The 12143-nt window shown below is 35.6% G+C and overlaps 1 protein-coding gene across 1 annotated transcript; it reads left to right on the plus strand.

Annotated features, from left to right (window-relative positions):
- The first annotated feature begins 10368 nt into the window (after positions 1–10368).
- Positions 10369–11112, plus strand: LOC113909031 (spliceosome-associated protein CWC15 homolog). The gene has a single exon (XM_035727302.1). It carries the CDS (start codon positions 10370–10372, stop codon positions 11063–11065), a length of 696 nt encoding a protein of 231 aa, XP_035583195.1. The 5' UTR covers position 10369; the 3' UTR covers positions 11066–11112.
- Positions 11113–12143: the final 1031 nt, after the last annotated feature.

The following is a 12143-nucleotide window of genomic DNA, read 5'->3' on the forward strand; positions in this document are numbered from 1 at the left end:
TTCACTATAGACAACTTAAGTGCTAGATAAAAGCTTTAAAGCATTTTATTAAGAGCACTGTTGAGCTGGAATGAAAGTAAGGAATACTCAAGTCTCTGGCTTGAGTATGGGAACCAGAGAGGTAAGAGGAATTTGAGATTTGCCAAACTAGGTGAACTTGGATTTCAGTTTTCAAGGCACATGAGGTACATGGAAAATTTCAGAGTCTAAGGTTGAGAGTCTAAGCAGAGATCTTTCCTCTTTTAAGTCAGAGGCACCAAAGTGCTATACCTTAGTATAAGAGTAAACTAGAAATACCACTCACTTTCACAAAAGATTACATGAAAATCTGTCTGCAACTTGGCAATTTAGCACAGGAAAGCAACATCCTTAAAAAGTTGAATCCATAATCTGGCCATTATGTTGACTTCAAGTGCAAACTTAAAGTGTCTGAGTCATCTGCAAACTCTCAAACTAAAATTTAGTTTAAAGTTGTCCCAAACAAGAAGTTATCCCAGGCTCTGGCAGAAGCAAAATGCACACACTTTCTGAATGAGCCCACAATATCAGGTCTGTTGTGATAAGCACTGGATGTTGTATGCAAGTGAGGAATCACTAAATTCTACTCCTGAAACTAATATTATACTGTATGTTAACTAACTAAAATTTAAATAAAAACTTAGAAAAAAAATAATAAATAATAATAATACCAGGTCTCCATGAATCTCAAAAAGCAAATTTTTAATTAAATTGAACTACTCACAATTAAAATTCACTAAAAATATGAGAAAACAAGGCACTATGAGCCAAGGGAAACAACAAACAATAGGAATGGACCCATTCCTTCAGATGTTAAGACCCAAAACTTCAGATATTATACTTACTTTAAACAAATATATATAACCATGTTTTTTTTATATTTAAGAAAATAAAGATCAGCTTTAAAATATGTGCAGAGAAAAACTGAAATAAAGAGTAATCATCTTTGAAAGAGGAAAATATAATAGTTGAAATTTTTTAAATTTAAATGAACAGGTTTAAAAGTATATTCGATGCAAGTAAAGCAAAATTAATAAACAAGAAGATTTATATGAATAAATTAATCAGAATGTAGCTATAGTGGGTTGAACTTTGTCCCCAAAAAGGTATGTCCAAATTCTAACCCCTAGTACTAGTAAATATGATTTTATTTAGAAATGGGGTCCTTGTGGATGTGATTAAATTAATGATCTTGAGATGAGATCATCCTATATTTAGGGTGAGCCCTAAATCCAATGTCTTATGTCCTTATAAGAGAAAGGAGAGGGATCTTTTTAACTCAGATATAAAGAAGACCCATAGGGCAAGGCCATATGAAGACAGAGGCAGAGATTGGAACAATGTATCTAAAGCCAGGGAATACTTAAGATTGCCAACAACTACCAGAAGGTAAGAAAGTCACATGGAACAAATTCTTCCTCAGGGCATCCAGAAGGAATCAACACCTGGAGACACCTTGATTTTGGACTTCTAGGCTTCAAAACTATGAGACAATGATTCTCTTTTGTTTGAAGCCACCAATTTGTGGTGCTTTATTCCAACAGCTCTGGGAGATTAATACAGTAGCACATAGAAAGAGTGAAAAATACGAATGCAAGATTAAGAAATGATGAAGGCAGAGTTATAGAGGGTAATATAAGTGTAACTAGAGTTCTGGAAAGAGGACATACAAAGCATAGTAGACACAATACTTGAAGTCATAATAGTTGAGAATATTCCAGAACTGATGGAAGATACAATCCACAAATAAAAAGTCAGATGAATTACTTTCATGAGGGGAAAAAAAAGAAAAGAAAAGTAAATCACACCTAAACATAGCATGGTGAACCTGGGGGGGGGATTTAAGAACAACATTAGAAGTTGTAGTTCTAGTAATAGACAAACAGAATGGAATATTAGAGCACCAAGGTTACCTATGTTGAGAAGGTATGAACTACTATCACAAATACTTGTCTTTTGATTCTTTGTCAGGACATACCGTTATGAGTGGGAGGAGTCATGTGGAAGACATTTATATTGAACACCATCCTCAGTTAGAACAAACCAGAGCTTGACCCCCTATAGTTACTTTAAACTCTGATAACTACAGAATGGGATGCTGTGGTTTTGAACCAATTAGGAGAGGAAAAAGAACAGGAAAAGCAAAAGGAAACCTCCTCATGCTGTGATAAGACCAAATCTCCCATGTCTTTGCACACCAGCTAAGCAAGGTCTAGATGGACTAGTGACCCTCAGAAATTAAACTTGATTTGAAGTCATCCCAACTAAACATACCACAGAGAACTGAGAGAAGCAAACCCAAAATCTTTCTGTAAAATTGAACTAGGTCTTGGAACTCTCTAAACAACAGAAATTGACAATAGGCCTAACAGCAGTTCCAGACAAGCAGATACATGTTTTAGATCGACTATGATTACCATGATATAGAAGTAAATCATAAACTTTAAAATTTCTACCAGGAATAGGAAATCATAAAATAAAAAAAAATAGGCTTTAAAAAGAACCAAATAACATCTAGAAATGAAAAAAAGCAATAACTGAAGTTAAAAACTTTAATTCGGTAGAAGATTGAATACAAACAAAAGACAGGATTTGTGACTTAGAAGATAGAATAGAAAAAATATTGAGACACAGCACAAATATGTAAAAATATAGAAAATGTAGAGAGGGTGAGAGATGTAGAAAATACAGTTTGAATCCATTTGATTAGAGGCCTAGAATGAATGGAGAGAATAAATGGGCCAAAAAAAATATTTTTTGGGAATATGAGTGAGAATTGATGAAACACCTCAACACACAGATTCAAAAGGTCCACTTAATCTCAAGAAGGTTAAATAAAAACAAATCCACACTCTTGAGTCATAGGAAATTGAAGAAAACCAGAGACAAAAACCTTAAAGCAGTCAGAGGGAAAAGAAAAATTATCTTTGAAGAATGATAGATTAACCATTGACTTATCAGTAGTAATTCTCATTAGAAGGATGTGGACCTCAAACTGCTAAAGTTGAAATAAGAATGTTCTTAGAGAAAAACTAAGAATAAATAGCCAAGAGAATTTGTAATCATCAGACACTCACTAAAAATTCTAAAGGATAAATTTCAGACATAAATAAAGTGATCTCAGATGAAAAATCAGAAATACAAGAAAAATCGAGGAAAAAAATGGCTAAATGCATAGGCAAATGTAAACAACCATTGATTCTAGAAAACAATTATCATAATGCATTGTTTGGGTAAAACCAAGAGGTAGATTAAAAATATTAGATAACAGCAAGTCAAGAAGAGGATAAATGGAGTTACAGTATTTATTGTTTATCTAGGAGGGAGGTAAATATTTTTTAAATCCATACTTTGAAAGATGAAGTGTACATGTTATAATTTCTAGGGTAGTCACCACAAGAAAAGAAACAACTTTTTAAACTTTCAATAGAATAATGATAAAATAATATTTAGTCAGTAAAAGAAAAGTCAAGAAAGGAAAGAAAACTGTGAACATATATGATAAGTGTAAAGAAAAAATAAGAAAGTAGGAGAAATCTTAATGATCTGTAATTAAATTAAATGTAAATGGATATTAACAAGTCAAAAGACAAAAATTGTCACAGTGGATTAAAAAAACCCTACATATTATTTACAAGAGAAATATTTAAATTTCAAAGGATTGAAAATATATATAGTATATGCCCTTTATTCATAATTCATTTAGACTGAAAATCTAAAAAAGGATAAGAAAACATGTCTATTTATAAATTAGGGAATGCACTTCCTAAACCCACATCACAGAAGATCTTTTGGATCACAGAAGAAATCATAATGGAAATTAGCACATATTTTGAACTGAATAATCACACAAGCACCTCATGTGTCAAGATCTATGGGAAAAGTGAATCTTGGAGAGAATTTAGTATCTTAAATGCATATATTAGAAGAAAAGAAAAGATGAAAATTAATGAACTAACATTTCAAAAAGTTAGAAAAAGAACAGCAAATTAATTAAAAACTTAAACATTTTTTAAAGCAGAAGGAAAAAATTAAAGAAAAATCAGAAGATATTTGCAAATGACATCTCTGATAAAGGGTTAGTATCCAAAATCTATAAAGAAACACACAACTCAACACCCAAAAAACAAATAATCCAGTTACAAAATTGGCAGAAGACATGAACAGACACTTTTCCAAAGAAGACATCCAGATGGCTAACAGACACATGAAAAGATGGTCAACATCACTCAACATGAGGGAAATACAGATCAAAACCATGATGAGATACTACCTCACACCTGTCAGAATGGCTAAAATGAACAACACAAGAAACAACAGGTGTTAATGAGGATGTGGAGAAAGGGGAACCCTCTTGCACTGTTGGTGGGAATGCAAACTGGTGCAACCACTCTGGAGAACAGTTTGGAGGTTCCTCAAAATGTTAAAAATAGACCTACTCTAAGACCCAGCAATTGCACTACTAGGTATTTACCCAAAGGATAAAAAAATACAGATTCAAAGGGGGTACATGCACCCCAATGTTTATAGCAGCATTGTTAACAAGAGGAAAACCAAAGAGAGAGCCCAAATGTCCACTGACTGATGAATGGATAAAGAAGATGTGGTATGTATATAAACACACACATACACACAGATATTATTCAACCATCAAAAAGAATGAAATCTTCAGGTCACCTGGGTGGCTCAGACAGTTAAGTATCTGCCTTTGGCTCAGGTCATGATCCCAGGGTCCTGGGATGGAGCCCCATGTCAGGCTCTCTGCTCAGTGGGGAGCCTGCTTCTCCCTTTCCTTCTCCCTGCTGCCCTGCCTGCTTGTGCTCTCTCTGCCTCTGTCAAATAAAAAAATAAATAAAATCTTTAAAAATGAATGAAATCTTTCTATTTGCAATGCCGTGGATGGAGCTAGAGTGTATTATACTAAGTGAAATAAGTCAGTCAGAGAAAAACAAATACCATATGATCTCACTCATATGTGGAATTTAAGAAAGAAAACAGATGAACACATGGGAAAGGGGAAAATTTTAAAAAAAAAGAGAGAGAGAGGGAAACAAGCCATAAGTGACTCTTAATGATAGAGAATAAATTCAGGGTTGATGGAGGGAGGTGGGTGGGGGATGATAGATGCGTGATGGATATTAAAGAGGGCACTTGCTGGGGCGCCTGGGTGGCTCAGTCGGTTAAGCGGCTGCCTTCGGCTCAGGTCATAATCCCAGGGTCCTGGGATCGAGCCCCGCATCGGGCTCCCTGTTCCATGGGGAACCTGCTTCTCCCTCTCCCTCTGCCTGCCTCTCTGCCTACTTGCTCTCTCTCTGTATCTCTCTGCCAAATAAATAAATAAAATCTTTAAAAAAAAAAAAAAAGAGGGCACTTGCTGGGATGAACACTGGGTGTTGTATGTAAGTGATGAATCACTAAACTCTGCTCCAGAAACCAATATTGCACTGTATGTTAACAAAACTTAAATTAAAAAAAGAATTTAAAAAATAGAAAACAAACATAAGCAAAGCCCAAAGTTTGTTCTCTCAAAAGACTAATAAAATTGACAAACTTCTGGTGGTGAGACTGGGAGGTGGGAGGGAGGGAGAGTGATGGAATTGAAAAGCGAACATTATTGCAGATGCTACAATGACATTAAACAGATAATAAGAGCATCATCTGTCAGAATAAGCTAGAAAATGACGCAGTAACAGAAAACAACAAAGATTTATTTTTACTTTTGTTACATGTCTATTGTTGGCAGAGGGCCTCTTCTCAATGAAGTCACTCAGATATCCTGGCTAATGGAAAAGATACCATATAAAATGTTGTCTCTTATTGTACCAGGGAAAAGGAGGAGCTCTAAAGGGTCTTGCAGTAATTATATGCTCTAGCCCAGAAGCAATATACATCACTTTAACTCACAACTCATTGGACCAAACTGGTCACATGACCCCAGCCAACCACAAAAGGCTCAGGAGGTACGATTTTACCATGTGTCAAGCAGATTAAAGAAGATATATTTGGCAAACAGCTCTAATGACTACTACAGAAAAATGTTATAACCAAATTATGGCAATCAGTCTGAATATCTAGGTAAGATTAATAAATTCTAAAAAAATGTACTCAAGAGAAATTGAAAACCCAAACATATGATCATATAAACATAATTTATAAACTCACTTATAATTGAGTCAATGGTCAGAAACCTATTTTTGAACATATCAGGCAAAAATGACTTCACTGTTAAGTTTCACCAAACATTCAAGGAAGAAATTATTCCAATTTTACACAAACTCTTCTAAAGAAGAATAGAAGATTTTCCACATAAAATACATGTCATCTGTGAAGAGAAAGAGTTTGACTACTTCTTTGCCAATTTGAATACTATTTTATCTCTTTTTGTTGTCTGATTGCTGTTGCCAGAACTTCTAGTACTATGTTGAACAATAGTGGCGAGAGTGGGCATCCTTGATGTGTTCCTGATCTTAAGGGAAAGGCTCTCATCTTTTCCCCATTGAGGGTGATATTTGCTGTGGGTTTTTCATAGATGGATTTTATGCACTTGAGGAATGCTCCCTCTATCCCTATACTCTGAAGAGTTTTAATCAGGAAAGGATGCTGTATTTTGTCAAATGCTTTTTCCGCATCAATTGAGAGGACCATATGGTTCTTCTCCCTCCTCTTATTAATGTGTTCTATCACATTGATTGATTTGCAAATGTTGAACCACCCTTGCATTCCAGAGATAAATACCACTTATTTGCAGTGGATGATCCTTTTAATGTATTGTTGGATCCTATTAGCTAGGATTTTGTTGAGAATTTTGGAATCCATATTCATCAGGGATATTGGTCTGAAATTCTTTTTGCTGGGCTCTTTGCCTGGTTTGGGGATTAAGATAATGCTGGCCTCATAGAATGAGTCTGGAAGTTTTCCTTCTGTTTCTATTTTTTGAAACATCTTCAGTAGAATAGGTATTATTTCTTCTTTGAATGTTTGGTAGAATTCCCCAGGGAATCGATCAGGCCCTGGACTCTTGTTTTTTGGGAGGTTTTTGATCAATGCTTCAATCTCTTTCCTGGTTATTGGCCTATTCAGGTTGTCAATTTCTTCCTGTTTCAGTCTTGGGAGTTTATAGGTTTCCAGGAAGACATCCATTTCTTCCAGGTTGCTTAATTTATTGGCATATAGTTGTTGATAATAATTTCTAATAATTGTTTCTATTTCCTTGGTGTTAATCATGATCTATCCCCTTTCATTCATAATTTTATTAATTTGGGTCATTTCTCTCTTCTTTTGGATAAGTCTGTTGTTTTAGGGTGGAATGTTCTGTATATTATCTATGAGGTCCATCTGGTCTAGCGTGTCATTCAAAGGTCTTGTTTCTTTGTTGATTTTCTGCTTAGATGATCTGTCTATTGCTGAGAGTGGAGTACTGAGGTCTCCTACAATTAACATGTTATCAGTATGACTCTTTATTTTGGTTTAACAGTTGGCTTATGTAGATGGCTGCTCCCATGTTGGGGGCATGGATATTTACGATTGTTAGATCTTCTTGTTGGATAGACCCTTTAAGAATGATATAGTGTCCTTCTGTGTCCCTAACTACAGTCTTTAGTTTAAAATCTAAATTGTCTGATATAAGAATTGCTACCCCAGCTTTCTTTTGAGGTCCGCTGACATGGAAGATGGATCTCCATCCCTTCACTTTCAGTCTGGTTGTATCTTTAGGTTCAAAATGAGTCTCTTGTAGATAGCATATAGATGGGTCTTATCTTTTTATCCAATCTGCAACCCTGTGCCATTTTATGGGAGCATTTAGGCCTTTCATGTTGAGTGATTATTGAAAGATTTGAATTGTCATCATGTTGCCTGTGAAGACCTTGTTTTTATAGATTGTCCCTGTATATTTCTGTTGTATATCACTCAGGGTCTTTCTCCCTTTATAGAACTCCCCTTAATACATCTTGCAGGGCCGGCTTAGTGATCACATATTCTTTTTATGTGGAAAATCCAAAAGACTCCACCCCCAAATTACTAGAATTCATACAGCAATTCAGTAATATGGCAGGATACAAAATCAATGCACAGAAATCAGTTGCTTTCTTATACACTAACAATTCAACTGTAGAAAGAGAAATTAGAGAAACAATTCCATTTACAATAGCACCAAAACCCATAAGATACCTCAGAATAAACCTAACCAAAGAGGTAAAGGATCTATACTCTAGGAACTACAGAACACTCATGAAAGAAATTGAAGAAGACACAAAAAGATGGAAAACCAGTCCATCCTCATGGATCGGAAGAATAAACATTGTGGGTATTAAATAGGGCACGTTCTGCATGGAGCACTGGGTATTATGCACAAACAATGAACCATGGAACACTATATTAAAAACTAATGATGTAATGTATGGTGACTAACATAACAATAAAAAAATTTTTTAAAAATGTCTATGCTACCCAGAGCAATCTATACCTTCAATGTCACCCTGATCAAAGTTCCAATGACATTTTTCAAACTGCTGGAACAAACAATCCTAAAATTTGTATGGAATCAGAAAAGACCCTGAATCACCAAGGAAATGTTGAAAAAGGAAAACAAAGCTGGGGGCATCACATTGCTGGGTTTCAAGCTATATTACAAAGCAGTGATCATCAAGACAGCATGGTACTGGCACAAAAACAGACATATATACCAATGGAACAGAATAGAGAGCCCAGATATGGACCCTCAACTCTTTGGTCAAATAATCTTCGACAAAGCAGGAAAAAATATGCAATGGAGAAAAGTCTCTTCAATAAATGATGCTGGGAAAATTGGACAGCCACATGCAAAAGAATGAAACTCGACCATTCTCTAACACCATACACAAAGATAAACTCAAAATGGATGAAAGTTCTCAATGTGAGACAGGAATCCATCAAAATCCTAGAGGAGAACATAGGCAGTAACCTCTATGACATTGGCCACAGCAACTTCTTTCAAGACACATCTCCAAAGGCTAGTGAAAAAAAAGCAAAAATGAACCTTTGGGACTTCATTACGATAAAAACCTTCTGCACAGCAAAGGAAACAGTCAACAGAACTAAGAGGTTACCCATGGAATGGGAGAAGATATTTGCAAATGACACTTCAGGCAAAGCACTGATTTCCAAGATCTATAAAGAACTTCTCAAATTCAACACCCAAAAAGCAAATGATCAAGTCAAAAAATGGGCATAAGACATGAACAGACACTTCTCCAAAGACATACCAATGGCTAATAGACACAATGAAAAAATGTTCATCATCATTAACCATCAGGGAAATTCAAATCAAAACCACACTGAGATACCACCTTACACCAGTTAGAATGGCAAAAATTGACAAGGCAAGAAACAACAAATGTTGGAGAGGTTGTGGAGAAAGGGGAATCCTCTTACACTGTTGGTGGGAATGCAAGTTGGTACAGCCACTTTGGAAAACAGTGTGGACGTTCCTCAAAAAATTAAAAATAGAGCTACCCTATCACCCAGCAATTGCATTCCTGGGTATTTACCCCAAAGGGTAAATGAAAAGATGGACCATATGCACCACAATGTTCATAGCAGCAATGTCCACAATAGCCAAACTGTGGAAAGAGCCGAGATGCCCTTCAACAGATGAATGGCTAAAGAAGATGTGGTCCATATATACAATGCAATATTACTCAGCCATCAGAAAGGATGAATACCCAACTTTTACATCAACATGGATGGGACTGGAGGAGATTATGCTAAGTGAAATAAGTCAAGCAGAGAAAGTCAATTATCATATGGTTTCACTTATTTGTGGAACATAAGGAATAGCATGGAAGACATTAGGAGAGGGAAGGGAAAAATGAAGAGGGGGAAATCGGAGGGAGAGATGAACCATGAGAGACTATGGACACTGAGAAACAAACGGAAGGTTTTAGAAGGGAGGTTGGGGGGGGGATGAGTTTGCCTGGTGGTGAGTATTAAGGAGGGCATGTACTGCATGGAGCACTGGGTGTTATACGAAAACAATGAATCACGGATCACTACATCAAAAACTAGTGATGTTTGGTGACTAACATAACATAATAAAATAAAATAAAATTTAAATTTAAATAAATAAATAACATAAATAAATAAATAAATAATAAATAAATCTTTATTCAAATGTTTAAAAAAAAAACAATAGTAGAAGAGAAAACATGCCTTAACTCAATTGTGAGATTAGCATGACTTTGATACTAAAACTGAACAAAGAAAAGATTACAGAAGAAAATTTAGATCAATCTTACTCATAAAAATAGACATAACAATCTTATAAAAGAAGATGGCAGGGCCCTGGGTGCAGAGGTTTCTGGGAGCATAAAAGATGACAACAGCAGGTAGGCCAACTTTTGAACCTACGAGAGGTGGGAGAGGAAAAGGAGAAGGTTATTTGAGCCAACTCTCAAAACAGTATTCAAGTAGAGACCTATCTTCTCATACAAAGATAAAATATAGACAAACTACTCAGGATGCCCCTGAAGAGGTTCGCAACCGTGACTTCAGGAGAGAGCTGGAAGAGAGAGAGCGAGCTGCTGCAAGAGAACAAAATAGAGATCGTCCAACACGAGAACATACAACCTCCTCGTCAGTGTCAAAGAAGCCTCGGTTAGACCAGATTCCTGCTGCCAACCTTGATGCAGATGATCCTCTAACAGATGAAGAAGATGAAGATGAAGATTTTGAAGAGGAGAGTGATGATGATGATACTGCAGCTTTTCTTGCAGAACTAGAAAAAATTAAAAAAGAAAGAGCTGAAGAGCAGGCCAGGAAGGAACAAGAACAGAAAGCTGAAGAAGAAAGAATACGTATGGAAAACATTTTGAGCGGAAACCCTCTCCTTAATCTCACTGGCCCATCCCAGCCTCAGGCCAACTTCAAAGTTAAAAGAAGGTGGGATGATGATGTTGTTTTCAAGAACTGTGCAAAAGGTGTAGATGATCAGAAGAAAGACAAAAGATTTGTAAATGATACGCTGCGATCTGAATTTCACAAAAAGTTCATGGAGAAATATATTAAATAGTACAGTTTTATGTGCTTAATTAAAGACTGTAAAATGTAAACGATAAAAAAAAGAAGATGGCAAACTGAAAAGTATAAAAAGATTAAAATATATGTTATAATATTATTGACTGTAATTATAGACTGTAATATAATATTATTAACAGGGATAACTTTACATCCCTATGAGTTATCTATTTTTTTTTTAACTTTTATTTAAGGGGTGCCTGGGTGGCTCAGTCGGTTAAGCATCTGCCTTCAGCTCAGGTCATGATCCCAGGTTCCTGGGACAGAGCCCCACACCAGGTTCCTGCTCAGTGGGGAGTCTGCTTCTCCCTCTGCTCCTCCCCCTGCTCATGCTCTCTCTCTCAAATAAAGAGAATCTTTAAAAAATAAAGTTTTTATTTAAATTCCAGTTAGTTAACATAGTGTAATATTAGTTTCAGGTGAGAAATATAGTGATTCAACACTTCTATACAACACCCAGTGCTCATCACAACAAGTGCACTCCTCAATCTCAATCACCTATTTAACTCTTTCCCCTACCTACCTCCCCTCTGGTAACCATCAGTTTGTTCTCTATAGGTAACAGTCTGGTTTTCGGTTGGTCTCTTTTTTTCCTTTGTTCCTTTGTTTTGTTTCTTAAATTCCACATATGAGTGAAATCATATGGTATTTGTTTTTCTCTGACTTATTTTGCTTAGCATAATACTTTGTAGATCCATCCATGTTGTTGCAAGTGGCAAGATCTCATTCTATTTTATGTCTAAGTAATGTTCCATTGAATGTATATACCACATCTTCTTTATCCATTCATTTTAATAACAATGCATAATGACAGATGGTAACTATACTTATTGTGGTGATCTTTTGTGATTCATATAATTGCCAAATCACTATGGTTTACGTCAGAAACTAATATAACATTTTTAAAAAGATAGATAAGATTTAAAAAAAACTGTGCTGTGACTCTTCATAAAGTATTATTAAAGAAGCAAGTAGATAATTGATCAACGTGGCAGGATACAAAATCAATGCACAGAAATTAGTTGCATTTCTATACACTAACAATGTGACTGAAGAAAGAGAAATCAAGGAGT

This window comes from Zalophus californianus, chromosome 4 (assembly GCF_009762305.2).
Source record: "Zalophus californianus isolate mZalCal1 chromosome 4, mZalCal1.pri.v2, whole genome shotgun sequence".
Classification (NCBI taxonomy): Eukaryota; Metazoa; Chordata; class Mammalia; order Carnivora; family Otariidae; genus Zalophus; species Zalophus californianus.

Coding starts and splice junctions, on each gene's coding strand:
- LOC113909031 (XM_035727302.1), top strand. CDS start 10,370: ATGACAACAGCAGGTAGGCCAACTTTTGAACCTACGAGAGGTGGGAGA.